This window comes from Sinohyriopsis cumingii, chromosome 1 (genome assembly GCF_028554795.1).
Source record: "Sinohyriopsis cumingii isolate HCF-2022 chromosome 1, ASM2855479v2, whole genome shotgun sequence".
Lineage (NCBI taxonomy): Eukaryota > Metazoa > Mollusca > Bivalvia > Unionida > Unionidae > Sinohyriopsis > Sinohyriopsis cumingii.
The window spans coordinates 174,182,490-174,209,595 of record NC_142961.1 but is presented as its reverse complement, the minus strand read 5'-3'; the positions used below and the strand labels follow the sequence as shown (position 1 = coordinate 174,209,595).

General features: G+C 36.3%; 1 protein-coding gene across 3 annotated transcripts in view; it reads left to right on the top strand.

The window, feature by feature from the left end:
• The window catches only part of LOC149808408 (interferon-induced protein 44-like), a 100,233-nt gene that overhangs the window by 50,882 nt on the left and 22,245 nt on the right, over positions 1-27,106 (top strand). For all 3 annotated transcript variants that reach the window (XR_016424916.1, XM_089976791.1, XM_089976795.1), the window contains exons 2-5: positions 15-560; positions 1,839-1,903; positions 8,509-8,706; positions 18,081-18,227. Coding sequence is in view for 2 of the 3 variants with exons in the window: in XM_089976791.1 (XP_089832917.1) it covers positions 32-560; positions 1,839-1,903; positions 8,509-8,706; positions 18,081-18,227 (939 nt within the window). In the remaining variant the exon portion in view is untranslated. The remainder of the gene's footprint in view (positions 1-14; positions 561-1,838; positions 1,904-8,508; positions 8,707-18,080; positions 18,228-27,106) is intronic.

The window sequence follows — 27,106 nt, the reverse complement described above, 5'->3', positions numbered from 1 at the left end:
TTATTTATTTATAGGCATATCTTGTTAGACAATGTCTGGAAAGTTGCAGCTGGCACATAAGAAACAACTTGAAGCTTGGATTGGAACAGGACCCAAGGACTTCCAGTTGTTGTACAGCATATCTCAAAATGATGGATATAATGCACAGACTTTCCATCAACAGTGTGATAATCAGGGACCAACTGTAACAGTGCTGTACAATACAAGTAACTCAATATTTGGTGGATACACCAGTGTAAATTGGAACCAACGTGGCAAGTGGGTCACTGATGACAAGGCCTTTTTGTTTCAACTGTGTTTCAGTGGAGCTAACCAATATAACAAATTTCCAGTAAAAAGAACTAATTATTCTATCTACTGTGTCTCTTCATATGGCCCAACATTTGGGGGTGGACATGATCTATACAGCTTTTCTAGCAATGGTGGAAATGTTGGTGGGTACTATCAGCTGAATGGAAGTATGAATATAAACCATAGCTATGATAACAAAGGCATACAGGTCAACCAGATCAACAATGGCCACATGAATGTAACAGATCTAGAGGTGTACAAGGTAGTAGGTGAGTATAAGTCAAATTTTTGCATAAGCTGAATGTTTCTAACTGGTTTGATGTTATTGCTTTTGTTATGTTAACTGAACTCTGAGGCTGAGTGAGTCACTAAAATCTCACATGCTATTTTGCATTCGTCATTTTGTGTGTGCTTGAAATCTATATTTTTGTGAGTACTTGATATAGATGTATATATATATATATATATATATATATATATATATATATATATATATATATATATATATAATTGATTGTTAATTGGTGACATATTGATGTTTTGGGTCTTGATTGATTGTTAATTGGTGACAAATTGATGTTTTCGGGTCTTGATTGATTGTTAATTGATGACATGTTGACATTTTGGGGTCTTGATTGATTGTTAATTGGTGACATTGATGTTTTCGGGTCTTGATTGATTGTTAATTGGTGACAGATTGATGTTTTTGGGGTTTTGATTGATTGTTAATTGGTGACAGATTGATGTTTTGGGGTCTTGATTGATTGTTAATTGGTGGCATATTCATGTTTTCGGGCTTGGATTGATTGTTAATTGGTGACAGATTCATGTTTTCGGGTCTTGATTGATTGTTAATTGGTGACAGATTGATGTTTTTGGGTCTTGAGTGATTGTTCATTGGTGACAGATTGATGTTTTAGGGTCTTGATTGATTGTTAATTGGTGACAGATTGATGTTTTCGGGTCTTGATTGATTGTTAATTGGTGACTGATGTTTTGGGGTCTTGATTGATTGTTAATTGGTGACATATTGTTGTTTTGGGGTCTTGATTGATTGTTAATTGGTGACAGATTGATGTTTTGGGGTCTTGATTGATTGTTAATTGGTGACAGATTGATGTTTTGGGGTCTTGATTTATTGTTCAATGGTGACAGATTGATGTTTTAGGGTCTTGATTGATTGTTAATTGGTGAGAGCTTGATGTTTTCAGGTCTTGATTGATTGTTAATTGGTGACAGATTGATGTTTTGGGGTCTTGATTTATTATTGTTCATTGGTGACAGATTGATGTTTTGGGGTCTTGTTGGTGGGTGAATTGTATGGCTTTTATTAGCTTAAGAAAAAGAGATAGAATTTCACAGTCTGTGATGCAATGCTCATTGATATGGGAGTGATTGGACAATCAGGAATACATAATTAATAAGTGTTGGGGATTGCAATTATGGGTATACTTCTACCTTAGGTTAGATGTTCAACACATTGAGTTAGCAACTATTCATTGCAGTTCTTCTACTGGTATATATAAGTTGTGTGTGCATATTTTCAGATAAACCAGCAAGCATGAAGTCAGAAAGCTCCCCTTGGAGGAAATCTCTACCTTGGAAACAAGAGGTCTGAATTATTTTGATCACCTTCATTTAGTATATGAGAACTTACACTATACCCCTATAGTTGTAGTCATTCATTGGCAGTTCCATTGACTTTGGCATCATTTGTATTTGCAAGAATATTGTAGGTTCCTATGATATCACAGTATTCAGATTTTTCAGCATTTTTCTGCATAATGCCACCTATCATGTGTTTACCTCATATACACCGGATGACCTAAATCACTACTTCTGATTTGCTGCTTCATTTTGAAAAATATCCACATTATTGGTGAGTACACTCTTTTAAAAATAAATCCATGACTTTTCAAACATGGCTATACCCCTATAATTCTCAAATACAGTCTTTATCTTCTTCAAATCAATAATCCTGTTGACCAGTTTTTCATCTGGTAATATCCAATGATGTCTTGCAAGAGTCAGATGATTACCATAATTGTCAAGAATTAAGGAATTGAATCTATGGTTCCAAATAAGAGTCAAAGTGAGAAGTATTGCAACGTCATGGTTTTCTGTAAGGTATGATGGCTTTTAAAATTTAGTGGTGTTCAATTAAAAACTTTTTTAACTTACCTTTTGGCATTAAATGTGCACTTAAGACACACATGTAAGTCTGAAACTGTTATTGTCAAAGCAAACCATTTTCTTTGCACTGTTAATTTGATCAAAATAACAATAATATAATGTACATATTCAAATACAATCCATTTATATATCTGTCAGTCCACTAATATGTCTATGTAACTAATTTCAGACAATTCAATGCAGAAAATGCTACAGCATAATAAAACAAACCTTCAAAGGGCTTTTGAACCCCCACAGAAAGGAATATTATTGTATAGGGCTGCAGCATTCTACAAAGTTCTAGAGGCAACTCTGAGGGACAGAACTTGTAAAAATGTTACATTTGATGGCATTTCTCTGAGGGACAGAACTCGTCGAAATGTCGCAGTTGATGGCATTACTCTGAGGGACAGAACTTGTAGAAATGTTGCAGTTGATGGCATTATTGAATATGTAGCTTTATTCTTTAAGGATGAAAAACAGAAATTAGTCAACCATGTAACATACATGGCTCACATAGGATATGGCTACAACAAATCTTAGCATCCAATATAAGGCCAAAGACTATGCAGAGTATTTGGGGAAACCTGTCAAGACTGTCAACTGAATGCCTAAGTAACTGTTGGTTTTACAGCTTAATGAACAGATGGCCAGGACTGAGTCAAACCACAGAAATTATCAGATGGCCAGGACTGAGGGTAGTCAAACCACAGAAATTATCAGATGGCCAGGACTGAGGGTAGTCAAACCACAGAAATTATCAGTAGCAAGATCCAAGGCAGCTTCAAGAAAAAACTTGACAACATATTACAGAGAACTTGGAAGTATTTTAACTGCCAACAACTTGAATGACAAACCAGAGTGAACGCACAATATAGATGAGACAGGGGTCAGCACTGAACATATACCATTACAAAGTATTTGTAATAAAACCACAAGACCTCAGTGCATTATATCACCAAGATCTTCAACTTTCCCAGTAATTTCTTCTGGAAATGCAATTGGGAATAGTATTCCTCCATATTTTTTGTTTCTTGGACAGAGATCAAATGATGATCTTAGGAATGGAGCCAATCTTGGATGTGTAGGTGAAATGTCAAAATCTGGATGGTCCAATTCACTTATATTGCAAAATCTAATGAAAGCATTTTGTCAAGTATGCAAATGTTTGTGATGGAAAGACAAAATCTACCACTCTCATCTTGTACAATGGACACGGGTCTCATTTTTGCTTACATTAGCAGACTGGGCTGAAAAGATCAATATTTTACTGTTTGACTTACCACTACACACAGCCATTTGACACAGCCTTTAGATGTTGGCATATTTGGACCATTTTAAACTAATGTACAGAAGATAATGATATCATACATGAAAGATAATGCTGGTTTGACCATAACAAAATATTAAGTTGATGACGTTACTGCCAATCCTTACTTGAAAATCATGACTGCAGAAAATTTTATATCTGCATTTAAAAAGACAGTGTGTTAATCCTTTTGACCACATGTCCATCTCTGATGCTTAAGTTGCACCACACTGATATATGCCAAGAATGATCAAAAGGAATGATCAACAGCAGAATTCTCCCATCACAGTAACAAGTCACATTAGGACGTTGTCAAGTAATAACAGTAAATGAGGTGGCACTATCTTTGAACGAAACCTGTGGACAGGGAAGGAAATAGCAAATTTCCGGCATTAAAATTACAGTCAAGTCTACATTTTTTAGGGATGAAATTGTTTCCAATGCCATTATTAAAAAACAAAAAAGAAAATTTATTCCAACCTTTTTATCTATAAGTCATTTTAGAATTCCAATATTGATATTATTTAATCTGCAGCAAAGAAGACAAAACTTACTGATGAAAAAAGTGTGGCTGTAATTATTAGAACTGCAGACCAGAAAAAGAACAGAAAGGAAATTTAAATTTCACAAAGAAAACAAAGAAGCCTTAATTCCCAGTACATCAGGAATGAACAAGAATGGTGCACCAATTGATTTGGAAGGAGTAGAAAGTGAATTGTTTGATGATGATGATGATGTTGAATAATGCTGTGTTTATCTTGACTGGCAGTTCAGTGAAATTAGGGAATGTGAATTTATTGTTTTTGTAACATGGGGAAAATGTGACAAAATTCTGCCCACGCTGGATGCATCTTAAATATTGTTCAAATGTTACAGTTCTGAGGACATACAGTACTGTTAGGTGTCCTCACTGTTTAAACAAAGAATGCTGTTTTCATTTAAACACTGGACTGTAAATATGCCAGTTTTCTATTGAATTATTTCATTTCAGTTCATTATAAACGTGCTTCCTTGACTTCCAGCTACATTTAATGTCATTTTACACTGTGCACAACATACACAGTAACTTTACAAAATTTATGAGAAGTCCATGTACAAATTTTGGGGATTACTGTAATGTCAGAGTAACTCTCCTTGGATAATATGGACTCTACTTGGCATCTATCTGTTGATCACTTCATGCAATTCTACAATATAAACTTTACACACAGTGTATTTTCTTATAGATTAGAGAACAACAAAAGAGACATGTATAATATCTTCAAGTCGTTTTATTTGGTAATTTTGACGATCACTTATTTTAAGACCTGTGATACCATAGCACTTGGGTATAATTTAATCCTATATCAAATACAATTGCCTCTTTAGTTATAAAAGTTGATTTGTGCATGCAGCCTGAGGAGCAAGTCCATCACCATGCTAAAAGTGGATTGCTGTGACCTACTTTTCTTGCTTCAGTGACCATGATTAGTTTCTTGTACACTAGTACTTGTATTCTTGTACAATCATGAAACTGAATATGTGCATACATCCTATGGAGTACTAAACCATCACCCGAGTGGCCGAGTGGTCTAAAGCGCTCTCCGTTACGGATCACTGCCATCTCACCTCTGTCTGCGTGGGTTCGAGTCTCGGATTCAGCCAATGTGGGTATGTGAGAAAGCTTGCCAGTAGCTTCTCGTGGGTCGGTGGTTCTTTCCGGGGTTTTCCCTAGTTCTTCCTCCACCATTAATACTGGCCGCCATGTATAGCCTATCGTGTGCTGAAAAATGGCGTTAAACCCCTACAACAACAACAACTAAACCATCACACCAAATATAGGTCACTGCAATCTACTTTTTGTACACTATGGATCATAGATAATTTTTATAAGTAGGTCAGGTGTTTGTACTATGCTGCTTGTGTGGCCGTGAACCTGGAAATGTGTATTCATCAGAGGAGTACTGCAACTTCATGCCAAGTACATGTATATTTTACCACAACCTACTCTTTTCACTCCAGGAATCATGAATACATTTTATTTTTGGGTGAGCTTTTTATGCTATTGCTCATGCAGTCTTAAAATACACATGTGCATTTTTATTTGGTAGTGCTTCACTTCTGTAGCAAACAAGGTCACAATACGTTTCAGCCATATGTCATTCCTAAACAATTAAACATGCCAGCTCAAAATGTATTTAACAGATTTGAAACTGTGCCCACTATATCATGGCCATAACCTGTTTTTATTTTCAGACCATTACAGCAATATTTCAATAAAATTTTCTTAACTTTCTGGATGTTTTTAAAAAATAACCCTGATCACACTATTAATCAAAAACTGCTAAAGACAGAAAAATGAAATTTGGTAGGCATATTTGAATTTATATTCAAATTTGAATAGATTTTCAGTCCACAGTAAAACTGTTTTGAGCTTTTTCAGCTTTGACTTTAAAAACAAAACTTCATTAGGGTGAGCAGTAACCACTTGAAATGGACCAACGAATTTGTTTGGCATATTTATATTCAGAGGTAGATATCCTGATTAAGTTCTAAAGCTATTGTAAAAAAATTTTTTTTGGGGGGGGGGGAGAGTTTACACTTTTAAACTTTTTAAATTTGGAATATTTTGACAAAATCTTTGTTAGCAGCTTTATGAAAAATCTTAGGTAAACAAAATTAAGGAAGCATATTTGTATTTATTTGTAAATAAACTTGGTTAAATTTCCAGGTCATTGCAAACATTTGTCAAATTTTTACTCAGTTTTGGCCTGTTTTGTTTATTTTTTTTTAACAAAACCCTTACAAGTGAAATTTACACAAAACAATCAGACTAAATGAGTTAAATTTATATGGTATATCTGTATTTACATATAGGACACTTACTTTGTAAGATTTTCAGGCCATTTAACAATGTTCACATTTTCAAAAATTTACATTTTTGGGTCTAGTGGTCATTTTTTTCTTAAGATCAGCCTACTAACCACATTACATTTTACAAACACAAGTTCTATTCACATTTAAGTCATTTTTTTGGACACTTGCTCATACAATAATGCAAATAGATCTGCGCATGGTTTCTTAGAAGTACCTGACCACCATACCAAAGTAGGTCACTATGATCTACTTTTCAGATACTGTTGTTTGTATAGTCATGATACCTGATGTTTGCATGAATCCTTGGGAGTTATACACTGTAATATCAAAAGTAGGTCACCACCTTTGTACACTCCACTGACAAAACTTCTGATGTGTACTGGAGCATCACTGTATCAAAGAATAAATTAAACTGCAACATATTTCTTCTGCCTGGTTTATCCTCATCACCACTTGATGTTCTTTTTTACAGATACAAACCTCATATCATAATAAAAATATGCAGGCAATTAGCTTTGCTAACTTTTCACAGTTTAATTTCTTGTTGTTCTTTCTTGTATTTTTATGTCATGAGCTATCATTGGATTATGGTGCTTTTCTACCATAACCATCGTCGCACTGTGTTGAATGTATAAGTATTTACTTTCAGTGATGAAGCGACCTACCCATAATTACCCTGTCATTATTATTTCACCCAATCACAAAAGTGTGGGGACAGAAATGGCTTCCAACTTTCTGTGCTTCTGTCCAGCCACCTTGTGTATGCTCTGGCACCCCACATTTATTATTGGAATTTAACCAAATTTGCATTAATGCTACATGTCAACAACAGCACATATGAGTTTGATGATTGGCAAATTCTGTAAATATTTTAGCCTTTAATCATCTCATTGTAGGCAAATAAACAACCTTGTGAACTTTCTAGCTTGCAGTATTAATTAATTATCAGATCTGAAGCTTGTGTTGAAGCTAATCATATCAACAAGAACTTGAATGAGTTTGATGAGGAGAACATTCTGAAAATATTTCCTTGAGTTATGGCCCCTTATTATTATAAGATAGGCATTGCTAATGCACAGTCTTGTGAACACTTGCTTCAGCATTTATCGAAAGAACTGAACCAAATTTGTCATGGAGATTCATCTAACAAAGAAGTAGAGGAGTTTGATGAAAAGCAGTCTCTAACCAAATTTCCTTGAGTTATGACCCTTGAAAATCTAATCTTAGACATTGCTAATGCACACCCTCATGAATGCTCTAACTTAAACATTAATCATAAGATTGTAAATCGCCATAAAGATGTATTGTAGCAAGAGCTTGAATGAGTTTGATAATGATTATATAGTTGTACATTTTGTCTTTGCCATCTTATTTGTCTATGAAAAATCTGAAAATTGAGCTAAAGGAAGAAATTTAAAGTAATTTGTTTTTGTATTTTTTATATTGAGAATTCTTGCATTATGATTATGACATATTGTGAATTCAGTTATTTCTTTCAGACAATCGCATCTTTTGTTTAATATCAGCCACATTTCTCAGAAGGTTTTATGTTGATTAGATGAGTTTTATGTTTTTGCCCTCTCTCATGTGATCCATGGAAGGGTTAGTGGTCTCCTACACCAAACCAAAGCCATTGACAATACACCCGGTATGTACTATATTTGGTTATAATAGTCAAAATGAAATCTTTATAAGATGTGGCATCACTGATGCCATGGACAGGAACACTATCTTAAATTGTAATCATAGCTATATAGCCAGTATTGTGCTGACCTACGATTAAACCCAGTACACAATCATTAAGACATGTTTTATATAGTTTTGCTTCAAGGCTCCAAGTTGTCCAATATCCTATTTCTTTTTCATTTTGTTCATTTTAGTCACTCAAGCAATTAATAGAGAGCTTTGAGAATTATGGGCCACCAGATGCTTTGAAACTCCCGGAAACCCGGATCCTGATGGTGGGACCCGTAGGGGCTGGAAAATCCAGTTTTTTCAACACAGTAAACTCCATCTTCAAGGGCCGTATTACCCAAAGGGGCTACAGTGGAAGTTCTGAACACAGCCTCACAACAGTGGTAATATAGCATATCCTCTTGAATAAAACATTCTCTGCAGTTGGTTCATTGATCTCCATCTCTGATGGATAAAATGAGATTTGGCTGAACATATGAAAACAATATATGTGACCCCTATCCCAGAAGCCACCCTCTTTGTAATAATAATAATATACAAGTTTATTTATCCTTGTTATGGTCCACTATCACAGTGTATATGCATTACTCACAGACAGAACTGCACACTTACACACACAAAAGCTACATTTATACATGAACATAATAAACAGCTAGGTACATAGTGTATATTCAGTACACTAAGACAACAAAGAATTTACATTTTAATAGGAGCAATTACTTATCCTGTTGCTTAGCTATTCTATTTTCATGCCAAAAATATACCATCTGTATGATGTGAATGCATCCTCCCAGAGTGGAGAAAAAGTCAGTATGACCTTTGACCTCTTGCACACCAATCTGTAGCATGGTCATGCAGAGAAGGTAGATGTACCTATATGTCATTCTTTTCATGGACGCCATGCTGTACAGACATCTGAAGCCAATGTGACTGAGAAATTGATGCCTGTGGATAACTAATATACTTCAGTTAGTGGTCTCTCTTTCTTTAGTGTTCAATAATTCTCAGTGTTACTATTGTCTGTTCATTTCTAAAAACCCATATTGTAGCTTTTTGTTTTCCCCCTTAGAACTTTGTACTTTGTGGGAATTAGGAAGCTACCTTGTGTTCTACCCATGGTGGTAGACACTTTTAACTTAAATTTTTAACTTAATTGTTTGGGTAAGACCCTGTGATCTGTGAACAAAAACAGGCCCCACTGAAATGTTGAGGATATCGTTTCCTCCAGAAGGAGGGTTTCATCATTTGAGAAGCCATTCAGCTTCCCCCGTAGGGAGATGACAAAGTTTTTGCATTCACACTTCAGGTAGCGGGTTACTCCTTCCTGTTGGGGAGGTTGAGCACTGCAGCTGCAGGCGCCCTCCCATCAGGAAAGTAGAGCACTGCAATAGCGGGTTGCACCCTCCCTCTAAGGATGATGAGTAATGCGACAGTGAATTGTGCCCTTCCTTGAACGAGGTTGAGCGCTGTAACCATAGGTTACACCCTCTTTAGGGAGGTTGAGCACCACATTAGAGGATTGCTCCCTCTCATCATGAGGTTGATCACCACAATACATATTGTGCCTCTTGCAACATGTTGGCCCATTCCGTTAGGGAGACAACACATCACATACATGATGCACAAAGTGAAGATGAGGTATTCTTCATCTATCACTCATTGACCTCATGGTACGGGGCCAGGGCTAGGACCGAGCTTCCCCTTCTCCCCCCTCCCCCTCCACCACCCATTCTGTGCAGGATTTACAATCTGTAGTGTAAGCCTTAATCTAATTAGCTTTGAAATATCACTTGACTGTAAATGTAATCAGATATTCCACACTGGATTAGAACTGATACACACCAACAGCTGGTTTATGTTATATGTTTACTAGGGTTTAAGTTCCATGGGAAAAATACTTTCAGAGCAGTCTTTTCTCCCCTTCCTGACTATACTGATGTCTTGTTTTTAATAAATAGTATAGAACCATTTCTGCAGCGATGTGGGTTGTTTCGGTGTCCCCCACCCACCCAATTATACCTGTGAACCCTTCTGGGATGTGGGGCCTTCCACCTCAGGGACCCTGGTCCATTATGCCCCCAAGGACTATACTGGACCTTGCCATACCAATCAGAGTAATGCTGCGGCTGACCTCCCACCATCACCTCACCAAGTGGTTTCCTTTTGGAAGGCTACAGGTGTTACATCATTGAGGGTAGATAGACGTACTCATCTCCATTCTGTGCCTCCTGATCAATCAGGGACTGTGACACATAGTACTCCTATGCCTCCTCCATAAAGGGACATAGTAATGCCCATCCACTCTCCAACTCAGATTGTCCTTGACTATGAGGATAATGATGCTCTTTCCATCCTTGTTGACTCCAACAAGTTTGAGACAGAAGCTGTGGCAATGACACCTTCTCTCAGGCCCACTCACTCATCTCAGGTGGGTGAGGAGGAAGAGGAGTTGTGGTCCTTTGATAAGGCAGTAAATGAGATTTACCATTTGTTAGTCCCCAATATATGCCCCAAACCATTCGGCACTCAGTTTAATAAGGTTCTTCCAGTTTGGAAAAGATCTCCAAGGTACCACCTCAACCAGACCTCTTCTCTCACATTCATCTATGATTGAGGAAATATCAGGGAGGTTTTCACAAGACCAAAACATTGCTCGATAACATACAGGGTGGTCTGTTCCTTCCTCTGCATTGAAACCCCTTATCTCTTCTTCAAGCTACTGGGTACATTCCCTGAAGTGGCCTATTGAACCTCCTCCATTGGATGCTGATGTGGCCAAAGAGTGTATTTCTTTGGGATTCTGGACACAACTTCCCATCAAAACAATTGATGCCATGGAACAGAAAACCCGGTTACTTGTAACTATAGCTTCACATACCAACCTTTTCTCAGCTACTTCCTTTAGTATGCTGAGAGAGGCCTCCCTGAATCCAGCCACATTACAAAGTATGCTGGAGGCTGTGGCCAAAACATCCTGGCATGTGCTATCTAATGCCATGGCATTATCAGCGGAATTTCTGCACATCTGCTGTGATGTTGCATTGGACATATTGAAAATCTTGCTTCTCTAGAAGCCAAGACCATCTTTGGGGGCCTCATTCCTACTGTAGTGTCTCAAGACTTGCATGAACACCAACATCAATCCTGTTCCATCAGAATCGACCAGAAAATGAGATCAGGCAAATCGTCCTCAGGGACCTTCTGCCAATTTTTTCAAGCAGGCACAACCCCAGTCCAATCGACAAATTCTGGCTAGACCACCTTCTCCCTCATCAGGTCCACAGCACCCAGGTTGCCGCAGATTCAAGAGGAAAATTTCTTACCCACCTTGCGTTCCTACCAGGGCAGGAAGGTGGGGGGGGGGAGCAGCCCTAGCAAATTATCCCCCCTTATGCCATGTATCCCCTTAACAAATGTTTCAGTAGGTGCTCTTCTATGCCTTTTCTCAAAGCTTGGTCAAGCATCACAGACATTTGTTTGGTCCTCTCCATTGTAAACCAGGGTTATCAACTCCACAGTTTTGGGAACAACCCCCACTATCAAGGACCCACATTTTATTTCCCCAGTCCAGTCTGTTGGAAATTTGCAAGAGGTGCACACCCTTTTGCAGAAAGGAGCAATCAAGAAGGTTTTAAACATTCATTCTCCTGCTGGAGGAAACCTTCAAGATGGAGACAACCTCCTCAATCCAGAATACTCTTCATCTGTTTGCTTGTGAAGTCTCCATTTATTTACATGTCCCCATTTTTTCTCTGCACCTCAGATATCTTCATTTTTGTCTTGACCAGGAAGTTTTTCAATTTTGGGTTCTGCCGTTCGGAATCTCTTTTGCATTCTTCACCCGGGTTATGGCAGTAGTAGCAGCCTACCTTCGAATAGAGAGAACATCGATTCTCCAGTATTTTGATCCCTTCGTTAGGATTTGTTCCACTTTTGGTCCACCATAACTTAATTGGGTCTCCTACCCAACCTCAAGAAGTCAGAACTTGTTCCATCACAGGACTTTATATATGTGGGAATGCAATTCCTCATGAACCAAAACTTGGTCCTGTTCCCCTGGCTCGGGTAAATTGAATCCTGGCTCTCCTAGAGATGCTACAGGCAAAAACTGTTTTATCTGCTTGTCTTTATCTTTCCCTACTCGGAACCTTGAATGCCTCTGCCAAATTGGTTCCTTTAGGATGTCTTCCCATGTGTCTGCTACAGTTCCTTATTCAGGCAAGGTGGAAATCTCACAAAGATTCTCTATCAACCCCAATCCCTATATACCCAAACCAAAATGCATCCTTGCTGAAAGCTTGTGGCAAGCTTGCGGTAAGCTTGCGATAAGCTAGTTTGATGTTTATAAGCTAACATGGATGCTTGCGCAAGCTTGTACAAGCAAGTGCAGGCTTAGGCAAGATAGCTGGATATAACCGCAAGCTTGCACAAACTTGCACAAGCTTGTACAAGCTTTCTTGTTTGCTTCAGAAATTAAAACTAGCTTGCACAAGCTTTCTTGTTTGTTTCATAAAGTAAAACTAGCTTGCGCAAGCTTACTTGTTTTCTTCAGAAAGTAAAATTAGCTTGTGCAAGCTTGTTTTCTTCAGAAAGTAAAACTAGCTTGCGCAAGCTTTCTTGTATGTTTCAGAAAGTAAATTTAAACTAGCTTGCAACAAGTTTCTTCATATATATATATATATATATATATATATATATATATATATATCCATTGCTTGTGAAAGTTTGAGACCATGTATCCAAGTAGCAGGCACCATCACTGTCACTCCCCTACGAAAACAAATTCATGACTTGATGAACAATCATGAAGTGTTCATGAAAGTTCCTCAACTAAGTTCATGAACTTCAAGAATTTTGATGAATCATGTACTTGAAGTTCATGAACACACTGATGAATTTTTATGAACTATTATAATATCTTTGAAGTTCCTGAAATGTCATGAACTAATGGTTCATGAACAATTCAAGTACTTTGATGCAATACCATGGTATTTCTTAAAAAAATGTATATTAAATATCTATATCATTATATTCATAAAATGTTCATGAAAATTTATCATACAAACTTCTCACAATATTAGTGAAATTTAAATAAAGGTGAATTTTTTCTTCTTTTTTTAAAATGATATACTGTGTAAATGTTCCGTCAGATCTTTAATTCAATACTTGTGTACTTAACCTGAGTATTTCTGGATTAATATGGGAAAATATTTTCTGGCCAGCATCAACAAAATGTATTTGCTTTAAAAAGCTTTCAATGACTTTGTCCTAACGTTTTTTTCTTCTCTCCATTACTGTTATAAACTGCATATTCTATTGACTTAGTCACTGGTTGCCAATTTGCAGTAAAAACCGAAATATATTAACAACGATTATCCTGATTGGATGACTATGAAAAAAGACGTGATATGATTGGTTAATATACGCGCACGATTTCAACAGTTAAGCTTCCTCAGAAACCAAAGATCATGCAGATGGTTAGGCAAAAACCTCGAACAAAAACCGTGGACTCCATGGAATGGACAGATGAGAATATTTTCAATATCATTTTTTTAAAGTAAGTAGAAGTGCAGAGAAGCGATTTTGAAGAATATGAAGGAAATAATTTGGTGAGAGCAAAATTAGGCGGAAAAGCATACCAAGCCTGGATGACCAAAATTACGGTGAGTATCTTTTTCTTGGTCATTCGTGATTATTTCAGTAGAAGTTATATGGATATTTTATTGGTTTATATATGTCATCATATTATTTATAACCAAGCTAATGACACGATTTTGTTCAGACCTAATTTAAACTTGCTCTTCGAAGTTTTGAAAATCACTAAACATTATCATCCCCACCCCCCAGTTCTCGATACCAGACGTGGTACGATATCGATAGGAGTTGAGATGTTCAAGATCGTTTTCTTTTACATGACATCACTATTTCTATAATCTGATGTAATTTGGTAATTTAAAAAAAAAAAACCTTAAGAAAATAGTTAATGCATGAAACTGTTCACAATAAAAGTGCAAATAACAACGTGATGAAACTGGAAGCAGCTATACGCAACATGCGGAGTCGGAGTGGATGCATTAGTGACATACTAAGGGCCTATACCACACAAGTCTAGCATTTTATCAATAAAACATGGTGAAAGTATTTGAAAGCATGAAATAACCGTTATCTGTAATATATACGGTTATTTAGTGTAACGATGTTGTCAAAAAAATTGTCATATTTTACTGAACAAAACATCCGTCTCCTGTGACTATACCTATGGCTAGACAGATTCAATTAATATAAAACAGTGACAAAATTCTGCAATAATATAAATGCTCAGTATTATGTGTAAGGGATTAAATCATTTTTGAGTTGGATCATATTATTCCAGTAAGTAAAGTGGGGTACAATGATAATGTGCTAAAAGCTAAAAACAATGTTGATCAGAGATTATCTGTAATTAACTAACTTTACCTTTTTTTCAGACCACACAGCAGAAAAGTAAAATTGTTAGAGGATGAAGTTTGTAGGTTAAGGAGGAAAATTTGAAAACTGGAGGATCCAAGATGGAAGAGACATTAAATTGTGACTGCTGCAACAATGTTAAAGATCCAAACAGTAATCGGATGGAACAGCTTAAGTTGCAGAAGGAGACATTCAGTAGTGACAATGGACAGGATTTGATTAAATTATAGACCCTGAACATCTTCACAAAAGAGTTATCAGACAGGTCAGTCTCTGGAAGAAGATTGGCCAGGAGAAACCCCAGCTGAAAGACAGCCCCATGACAATGAAATATGCTTCAACAGTTGATTGCAGGCAACTGCCCCAATATCTCTTGAACATTTTTCAAAGAAAAATTACAGAACATACAAAAAGTGTTGCTAAGGGTAAAAAAAAAGAATATCACTTGTCAGTTTAAATTTATCTGAAATCAAATACAGTTTTTTAGATAATATGTTGCATTTTATACTGTATTAACCCCATCCCCCATCTAAGGTTATTGTATGATTCAGGATGAAATAGGTATTTGTGACTTGTCAGGTAATCATATTTTGTTTTATAGGCACTGTTCATGAAGTCATGAATCATTGAGAAACTTTGTTCATCATAGTTCATGAATATGTTCATGCACTTGTTCATGAATGATGATGATCCAGTTTGTGGACTGTTTTCAGTTCATGCACATTCTAGAATAATTCATGAACCTTTTGATGAACTTTCATGAATGGTTCTTGAACCAAGTTCATGAATAGTTCATGCCAGTTCATTCATTATTCATGATCATTTCATAGGGGCATGACACTTGCAGCTAGGGGAACACATAAAGCTTCTGCAGCCTTGGGTAAGCTTGCAGTGAATGAATAAACTTGAACAATGGAATTAAACTTAATGTTTTGGCGGAACAGATTTGTTTTCCACTGCATTGCAACTATAAGATTACATTATTTAATCATTAAATATGCAGATTACTTCGTTGGAATGAAGTAAAACTTTGCAATATATTATGATAATATGGTCCACCAGGAGCAGTTAAGTCTAAAATGCATTTTTGGACAGGGGCCTTCAGACTCCCAGACCCCCCCTTCACATTTTCAGGGGGTTTTTTTGGAAGGGGGGAAAACACAATCATGTCTGATTTTTGAAAGCCCAGATGCTTGTAGCAAGAAATCTCTGCAAGCTTGCAACAAGCTAGTAACAAGCTTGCGCAAGCTTGTATATACTTATTGTACTAGGTAAATAAATAACAAGCTTGCACATGCTTATACACTTTTGTTAAATAAGCTTGCTGCAATGTTCCAAATACAAGCTTGCCGCAAGCTTTATAAATAAGCTTGTGGCAAGCTTGCTGCAAGCTTTAAAACAAGCTTGCAATTTTGGTTTGGGTAGGACCAGTATTTCACCACCATTTGCTTTGGTGGATGAATTGAGACACATTCCTGATGTGGGTTCCCATGCATGCACCTGATCCCCATTCCTATCTGTTTGCTTATCAAAACCTACATGTAGTGGTGATTTCCACTCTTTTCTTGATAATAAATGCTTAACAGCAACAACATGTGTTTAGTAATTTGAGGTGAGTTTCTTTCAAAGAGTGCATTTCAACAAATATAAAAAAAGTAATGTGTATGTGATTTAGATTTTTTAAATAGCTTTAAAAAAATTCAGTCATATTGCTACAATGTCTGCAGTGTGGCAGTTTATTGTGATTCTAGCACTGGGGAATCATACTGCAGACATATATCATGATGTCCCATCTAATCACGTTATCCTGACACCAGGCTGACCAGTCCTAACACTAACCTCTTAATGCTGAGCGCCAAGTGAGGCAGTTGTTAGTACCATTTTTATATGTCTTTGTTATGACCCAGTGGGGTTCAAACTCACTGCCTCCCACATCTGATGTAACCACATGGGCCACCACAGCAGTCCTAATGAAAAGTGATAATGTAAATCATATGAACAATGCCTTGTGCTGACACATTGTGTATGGTTTTAAGTATAAACTGTTATGTCTTGGCAACTTGTATTTAATTTAATTGTTCTGTGAAAATAAGCAGATAAAGAAAATAATATACCACCATGTCTGCAAATTCTGCGTGTTGGGCAATTCCATTTTGTATCAAGAAAGAACGATTGTACTTTAAGGAAAGTGATATTCATAAAGTGTACAAAAATATCCTGCATTTTGACTCAAAATGCATATGAAAATGTCATTTCTAAATGTCAACATGAAGACCCACTCCATGACCTTCTTGAACCTGCAGTAACCCAGAAAATCTTGACTTACTGTGTATCTTTTAGAATCATACAAATAAATACATTATATAAAAAATGATAATTTATACCTTAAAACAATACTGCATTTTAATCCAAGTTTCCAATTTTGCAAGGAGTTGTCCCACATGTACAAAATCATATGCTATCCAACGTGTCAACTTGCTGCTAGAACATAAATTCTCAAGAAATTCTGCGGCGTATAGTCTGTTTCTAAATTCTGCAGCGTTTAGTCTGTTTCTAAATTCTGTAGTAATTTTTCCCCATCAACAAGACATTCTAAATGCAGTACATCCTACTCATTGTTGTTTCTCTTCCACATAATAACTTTTTTTATTATAAAATGTTGAACTCTACTAACTTTTTTTAAAGATCGGTTTAGTTTGCTTAATATCTCATGACATTTATTGGCATTTTTACGTTTAGTTTTGTAAAACTAGCTATAAACCTGACTGAATTACTCGACTGAACTGCTGACAGAAACAGTCCAAAGTAATGTATTTCATTTCTATAACCCGATGGATTAGCATTACATCTTTTCAAAGGTGTGTGCAGAATAGGCCGACATATTGTGAGTCATGAAGACACCAGGGTGGTATCCCGTGCATCCAAAATTAATATTATTTTAACAGAATGTTCTGGTGACAATTGCCTCTTTTCAATGGTAAGCATTGCAGTATTTTATTTTCATCAACTGGGCGAATTTGGTAATCTGTTTACTTCAATATTGATGATGGAAACCTTAGGTGTGCAGAAATGCCCGACAACATTGTATAGAGAGATCATTTCATTATGGAAAATCAACCTTATACAACAAATGGAACAGTTGCTTCAGCCTATTAAAAAATACATTTTGAGCAAAACGTTTCATAAATGTATTTTACTGGCTTGCCAGTGACAGACATTAAACTTTTTACAGCTGTATATGTGGATATGATAGTGGAAAATACTTTTTTGTTTTGTAAGATATTGTAATTTTATAGACATAAATTTTCAGTACCGTCAGTACAAGATTCTCTCAAGCACCACCAAAAAGAGCATGAGGTTCCGATTGTGTGACACACGTGGTATGGAGGAGAAAGAAGGTTTGGGTCTGATAGAGTTCAACTACCTTTTAGAGGGAAATGTCCCAGACTGGTACAAGGTAGGTACTGGTATTAATTACAGGCTCTAATTAGATGACTAAACACATGCTAGCACAGACAGACATGTGCACTTAGTCTTCATAATCCATTCTTGTAGTGATTGTACTGGTGCATTTCCACATTGAATTATTCCCCAGTCACACTAATATTAGAAAATAAGCTCCACTACATATTGAATCCAATAATCCTGGAAAAGACTAAAAGTTTGTCTTCCCAGTCCATATCTTTCTTTACACAATGGGAAGAAACTCTTACAAATTACCTCCACTTACCACCGTAAAGTGGCTATTCCATTAACCAGTTGTTTACCCATTTAAGCTTTTGCTATGGCACAGTCTACACAATCATGGACTGTCTCTATAAATTTTGTATGTGCCTGTCACAGGTATTTTTCCAAACAGGCTAAAACTGGCAAAAGTAACTCCAGTACATAAGAAGGGAGATTTTTCTGATATGAATAACCACAGACCTATATCAGTTTTATCATCACTTTCAAAAATATTAGAAAACATGTTTGTAATGAATTTAGAAACTACCTGGAATCATTTAATTTGTAAAGAGAGAGAAAGCTACATTCACAACAATCAGGCTTCCACAAAGGACATTCTTGCCCTAGATATATATTTGTTCAAATGCCGTTGTAGAAGGCCTCATGGAAGATTGGTTGTTGTTGTTGTGGGGTTTAATGCCATTTTTCAGCACACAATAGGCTATGCATGGTGGCCAGTATTAATGATGGAGGAAGAACCCAGGAAAACCTCGGAAAGAACTACCGACCCACGAGAAGCTACTGGCAAGCTTTCTCACAAACCCACATTGGCCAAATCCTAGACTCGAACACACTCAGACAGAGGTGAGATGGCAGTGATCCGTAACGGAGGGTGCTTTAGACCACTTGGCCACTTGGGGCCCCCATGGAAGATTGAGGTCTCAAGGGAGGTCAGTGCACATGACTAAAATAAGCACTATGCTCCAGCTGAAAATAAGGTAAATGTTCATGTAAGCCTATAGAAGATAATAGGAATCCAAATAAAAATAAAAATAACTTTTTCAAAGCATTTAATACAGTTACAAAGAAAATTATAGCTGGTAGAATTAGTATTGTCAAATATCATCACCATGTATGTACGCATATATGAAATAATCACAATAATGCTGTTGTTAACAAAAACATACATTAAGTTTCTACCTTTAAAATCCATTGGATGGCAAAATATAGACTTTATTAGATGCATTGTCATTAGTGTTCATTGTTGCACTCACTAGAGATTATATGGTACTGGTGTTCAAACTTCACAGCTGGATTCTCTGAATGAATCCTGGTCAGAAACAAGTTTTTCTTGATGACAATGTTTTGTTTTGTCAGAACTGTATCTAACACAGTCTGACCATAAGATATGCTTGTCTTTATAGACATTGGGGGCCTGACAATAATCAGTGCCTCTGTCCAGTACAGGTGTTAATGCCTTATAAGCACAGATCATCTACAGGTGTTAACACTTTATCAGCACAGATCCACTACAGGTGTTAACACTTTATCAGCACAGATCCACTACAGGTGTTAATGCCTTATCAGCACAGATCAACTACAGGTGTTAATGCTTTATCATTGTAGAATAACTACAGGTGCAAAGACAAGCCTGTGCTTATTATGGTCTCTCAGTCAATGTAATTCACGGCTAAAATCAACTTGAAAAGCATGGGTCAGTTAATAGTAATTTAACAAATTAGCTGCACATGAGAACATTGTTAACAGTGTATGCAAATAAGGTAGATTTTGCAATAATAAATAATAATTAACAATACCATATTTATAGCTTTAAGCTAAGTAAATAAACATTTTATTTCCTGTATCATAAATTTCCGTGCAATGTCAATACAAAAATAATGAGTATCATCAGGCCTGTCCCAGTTACTTTACTGTAAGAGTTGTTGTGAAATAGTATCATTGAGATGATGGTGATTATTATTACCATTATTATTATTATTATTATTATCTGCTGCCAGAAGAAACTAGTCATTTTCATACTAAATTCATACTAAATGCAAACTTGAAAACATATATAGTTTTTGCTTTCTTTGAGACAAACCCATCCCATTCTGCCAGCATTCTAAAAAGAATTAAGTTTTTTTATATAAAGAAATCAAACAATAAAACCACACAAGATAAAATGTGGTTTTCTGCAGCAGAGGCCTAGTTCAGTATTGAGAGCTTAACGGTGGTTATTTCCCTTGTTTGCCGTTCTGAAGACTGGTTTATGAACCTCAAAATATGTAAGATTTAATGTCAGATGAGATTTTGTAACCATTCTCTGAGATGATGACTTTGCAGATCATTACTATTTACAGCTGCTGCAGTTCTTGACACATTGTTGTCAGTTATCAACAATAGATTGACGAAATTAGAAAATTGCATACAGCTTGTTAATCTAATTTCCGTTTTTCTTTGGGATTTTTCTTCTCACATAGCAAATTCAGCAATTCTTCAGAGGTCATTGCATCTACTTTTTTTCATTTTTAAAGAACATCACAGTCATTCTGTTTCAAAGGTACCAAGTAATTTCATTACTTTTTTTGTTTACAGATATAAAGTACCAATAATTTGACATGTAGTCCTTTCAAATTGGATGGTAAAACTAAAATTTAGGATTTCTTTAATGGATGGTTATGAATAACACTTAGAAATGTTTCTAAGACTTGTGAAGTGATTTGGGCATGTTGACCCAAAAAAATAAAATGTTTATGTTGAACTAGTAAATAGTCAGATTTTTCATTGAGGATACATAGAACATGATGCTGTAATCTGTTTCAGTGGATGGTACATAAATGATACAAAAAAGCAGGGGAGGATTCAGGATTTTATTCTGAGTGGAATTTTTTTACAAGAGGTGTTGACAGTGCTCAAAGATTTTTTTTTTTAAACACAGGCCCTGGGGTGATGACTTTAAAAAAAAAACAAGCCCTGACTCAAATTCCACAAGGCCAGACTGCAATTTTCAAGTGCCTAAAATTGCACCTTTTTCAATATTAAGTTTTACAAATCATTGCAATTACTATACTTCATATATGAAAAAGTAAAAACAAAATCATATTAAATTGACTTGTGTTTTTATTTGCTTCTTGAAAAATTTATCCCACAGCAATGTTTTCCTCCAGGACCTGAGATCAACCATTGTCTAACTGCTCTAGCAATGTCTGTCTTACTGAATGGATCAACAATGTTAATGTTCATTAGCATCAGAAGCATGACACACAAAGAAGATATTGAAATCTTTGCACACATCATCTTGAGCCTCAACCTGAAATCATCTTTTGTTGTGAGTATATAGCAGGCAATGTTCCATTGGCACCACAATTCCACCATCTGAAAAAAATACCTTGGACATGACAGTCAACTTCCATAATTACATATCAGCAGCTAGAGATGGACATGGTGAATATGTCTCAGTTGAATATTTTCATGAATGGCACGTGAAATGATTGATTCAGGAGATTATAGCACAGTTACTTTCATCTGAATGGATTTTGTCTTCTTTTCCTCATGCTCTTTCCATACTGTCTATAATTTGGTGTTTCATTGTTTGGATGTGCAGTGAGTGCAATTCCACTACCCTCTCAATTGCCCAAGCATAGGCTTTAGGCCTGTAAAATGGGGCACATGGGGTATAAAGCTGATTTTTCTTACCAGTCATCATCACCTTATGCTACCATCCTGGTTATTGACCTACCTGTCTAGCCCTCTGGAGGTCCATGCTAACCAGGAGGGAGTGGGGATCAGTCCTTTCAATGGATCATATCCATCCATTCTATTTTACACAGAAACATAGAGTCTGATGTAGCTGACTCATTCATTTTATCAGCCAACCAACCACTAAGCTGGTCTTCCTTCAGCCTTCCTTCCAGTCTTCCATCCTTGCAGAGCATACCCTGTCTGTTACTCAGTGTCCATCAAAGCTGGTGAGCCTTACTTTATTGTCATATCTGGTAGACAAATACTGGCCTACACATAGGGACTATTGTTTCCATGCCACTTAGTTTGTTGTAAACATTCATGGAAGTTTTTCCAGACCAGGAGAACCTCAACTGTGATTGCAGAGTATACCTTGATCTGCTGCCTCGCTCTGAACCAACCATGGAAGGAGTTCAGTTTCAAGGCTATGATGAAGGAAATGTTTAGGATTGTAACACTGTCCAACTGATCACCTCCAACTTTTCAAGCCACAGTTATATGTTTACTGCCTTAGTTGACATTGAAAAGAAGGGGGATCATTCCTCATTTCACCTCCTCCCACACTCTGCAAAACTAAGCAAGAATTTCAGTAGTCTCTCTGTCAAAAACTGAGACAGGTAATTATAAGGTATATTTTATCAGAAATCTTGTTTCTTGAGTCTTGTTCCGCATGTTGGTATCACACAATTTTGGACATGTAATGATTGACATTGCAACAGTAGAAATGTCTTTTCTATGGTTCTTTTATTTTCTGTGTTCATGACATTGTCTCCTTGTTCAGAATCTTCTTGACAGAGACATCGGTATCCCTGGACATAATCCTCAGGGAAATACATTGTAAACTCTGTTTTGCTGCAGGAAATATACAACCCTATCTCACTCTTCACCACCTGTACTTCTAGTGAATTGGGAGAAATTTGAATTTTTCCTTTCTCAGCACTTCATCCACCTGGATTTTCTAGTTAGTTGGGAGAAATTGGACCTTTTCTGTGCTTAACACTTCATCCAGCTGGACTTTCTAGTGAATTGGGAGAAATTGGATCATTTTTTCCTGCTCAACATTTAATCCACCTGGCCTTTTTAGTGAATTGGGAAAAATCTGGATCTTTTTGTTGCTCAACACTTAATCCACCTGGCCTTTTTAGTGAATAGGGAGAAATTTGGATCTTTTCGATGCTCAACACTTCATCCACCTGGCCTTTTTAGTGAATTGGGAGAAATTTTGATCTTTTTGTTGCTCAACACTTCATCAACCTGGACTTTCTAGTGAATTGGGAGAAATTTGGATCTTTGTATTACTCAACACATAATCCACCTGGTCTTTTTAGTGAATAGGGAGAAATTTGGATCTTTTTGATGCTCAACACTTAATCCACCTGGCCTTTTTAGTGAATTGGGAAAAATTTGGATCTTTTCGATGCTCAACACTTCATCCACCTGGCCTTTTTAGTGAATAGGGATAAATTTGGATCTTTTCCTGCTCAACACTTAATCCACCTGGCCTTTTTAGTAAATAGGGAGAAATTTGAATCTTTTTGATGCTCAACACTTAATCCACCTGGCCTTTTTAGTAAATAGGGAGAAATTTGGATCTTTTTGATGCTCAACACTTAATCCACCTGGCCTTTTTAGTGAATAAGGGAGAAATTGGGATCTTTTTGATGCTCAACACTTCATCCACCTGACCATTTTAGTGAACTGGGAGAAATTTGGATCTTTTCCTGCTCAACACTTAATCCACCTGGCCTTTTTAGTAAATAGGGAGAAATTTGGATCTTTTTGATGCTCAACACTTAATCCACCTGGCCTTTTTAGTAAATAGGGAGAAATTTGGATCTTTTTGATGCTCAACACTTAATCCACCTGGCCTTTTTAGTGAATAAGGGAGAAATTTGGATCTTTTCGATGCTCAACACTTCATTCACCTGGCCTTTTTAGTGAATTGGGAGAAATTTAGATCTTTTTGTAGCTCAACACTTCATCCACCTGGCCTTTTTAGTGAATTGGGAGAAATCTGGATCTTTTCGATGCTCAACACTTCATCCACCTGGACTTTCTAGTGAATTGAGAGAAATTGCATCATTTTCCTGCTCAACATTTCATCCACCTGGGTATACAGCTGATGAATCTTATTAATCTCACTCAAATTTCATGATTTGTTCAGCTCTCAGTTTTAATCTCAGACTGTTAATGGGTCTCTTTTCAACTGCTCAGTTTACTAAATTTAGCAGTGGATTTGATTCCTCTTGGCTGCCTTTTTATTTACATTGGAATCTCAACTGAGATAAAACAGTTCCTCAGGCAGTGGCAAGACAGTCGGTGTCATATGTTAGGAATTCCTCCAGATGACCCTGAATTAAATGTATTGGCTAGTATGGATGATGAGGTGGATGTTCAGCTGTTGCTTCAATTCACCTTGGTAAGCCCAGAGGAGAAAGCACTTCATATAAACCATTTTGAAATATAGGCTATATTGAATGCCTTTCATGACTGAAGAGATCAACTGTATATATGATACTAGACATTATAATTGGCCAATTCTGTAGTGGTCACATGACTACCTCAAATGGGGGTAGTCCTAATCACCTGATATGTTTATCCTTCTCTACAGTTCAGATGAGATACATTCAAGCAAATCAGTTTTGGACCATTCTCTAATATGAATAGGTCATACTATATTCACTGAATGGCCCCTGAGCCCATTGATCTGTCATCCACATGGTAAAATCATAGGGTTACCCACCTTCTTCTCTCTAGTTTTGTATCAAGACATTTGGGCCATGGATGCCCTTTTCATCATTTGGGATGAGATTTTGGGCTCTGCCTTCAGTCCAACTGTTCTGATCCCAGGGTTCATTCAGAACATCAGGGACCTGACTTGTGCACTGGCTTGAATAGCCCCACTCCGGTGGGACGAGTCTGGTGCAAGATCTGTATAATCAGATGATACACGTTCCATGAAAATCCTGGTGAAATACAGTATGATCAGATAAGTATGCTTGCAGATATTTTATCTTTGCTCTGACAGACTCCTATTGAATGCTTGACTCTTGTCCAGAAAACTTGCATACAAAAAGTTTCAGCCTTAATGTAGAGAGAATCTCACAAGCAAGACGACCCTCCACTCTAAAGGCTTATAAGGGAAGTGGCTAGTGTTATGGTGATTCATGCGGAGACAACAACATCATACCTTTGAATGCATCCTTCTCTCAGCTGTCTAATGTTTGTTCCTTGGCATTTTAAGGAAAAAATGTATGATCCTTTTGTGTTTTATGAGTGGGAATTAACTCAGTTAAGTGTGTCCTTAGCCAGAACCTTATTAAAGTTGCTGTCTGAAATGACATACTTTCTGATAGAACTAGCCCCAGCATTCTGATAGTTGAACTGCATATGCTTTCAGTGGATCCAAATTATGGTGAGTTCATATCAGCTGTTTCCATGGTCCTTATTACATAACTAGATTTCCAAGTTAACAACTGGTTGCCATATGTGGTCAATCAAGGATCGCTCACTCTCACTCTCTTCCCTCCATCAACTTGGCTTGAAAAATAATGATGCAAAACCCAGTTTGTGCTGTTACAACTCAAGGAACTTAAACTATGCAACATAAAAAAGCAAAACCAACACATTTCGTAAATTCAGCAAACAATTTACATCTCTAAGCTACATTGTGAAAATTTAAGAGACACAGTCTTGTGGATTAAATCCCTGATAATTTTAAGTGTCCTATCACAAATCAAAAAGTACAGAATGTTCCTAATGAATTTCAATAATCTATAATGTCCTGATGTATTGAAATAATGCTATCCTGATATTGAAATAATGCTATCCTGAATGTCTTTGACTAAGTTCCCAATAATTCCAAAAGAATGTGTTAATCCTAAGTCAAAGAGTACTTAGTAGTTCCAATGAATAATTTAAATAAATAATTCCTCTCAGATTGTATCCAAACTCAACTGCAAACTCTGATTACCCGTACGAAATTTTCCACATGGAATGGATATGGAATCCATACGTACTTTTACAGAAATATCCATATGTAAATGTTATGGACTCCGTACGTACTCCGTATGGAAAATCTCATGGAATATGCTAATTAGTCCATGAGATCTGTAGGTTGTCCATATGGAATAAAATTAAAATTCCGTATGGAATTTGGTAATAATCCATATGGAATTTGTTAATAATCCATATGGAATTTGGCAATACTCCATATGGAATTTGTGAATAGTCCATATGGAGTTGGCAAATATACCATATGGAATTTGTAAATGGTCCATATGGAATTTGTAAATAGTTCATATGGAATTTGGTAATAGTTCATCCCGTACAAAAATACTTAAGGCGGATTTCAGACGGGTTTTTAAGCGCTTTGTCTAAACCATAAAAAATCTGCTTCAGATTTCTATTAAACTGCCTAATGATTCTTAGGCATTATTAGGAATCAATGATGAATATTACCATGATTTTTAAAATGGATATAAATTTTATTTTGACAGACATCAAATAAGATTTAAGTTTCTCTTGTCCTCATTTTCTTTCTCGCATACAAAGCCTAATCCATGATGGCATCACTTTTTCATTTCACTGAAAGGTCTAGTGAGATTTCACAAATATTTTACTAAAACTTTTGTGAGATTTCACTACAATTTTGATCATTATATAGTATTTTACTGAAGTTTCAGAAGTTTTTCATACATTTCAGAAGGTTTCAGATTAATAATGAATATGACTTAAACAGAACTTTCTTAACCAAGGTGATATTAAGTTTGCATGATTTTTTTTTTACAAATGTTATAATTATATGACATCCAAGGCAAGAGATATGGGAGTTAATAATAATAATAAAATTAGTAATAATATTGACTTTATTTAGAGAAGGTAACTTAATTACAGAACTAATCTGCCTTGAGACCTTCTATCTGTTATGTACAATATTTATAGTATATACAGCATGATGTGAAGAATCTGGCTTGACACTAAATAAGTGATTTAAAAATCAAAGTATCAAGCCTAGAATATATGTACAGGCATCTGTGAACACATAAACATATATAAAATATTAATCTGCATCGAAAAATTCGACTGTGAAAATAATGCACAATTACAGAAAAGCATCCATTTGAGACATGAAAAGAAATGCTAAAA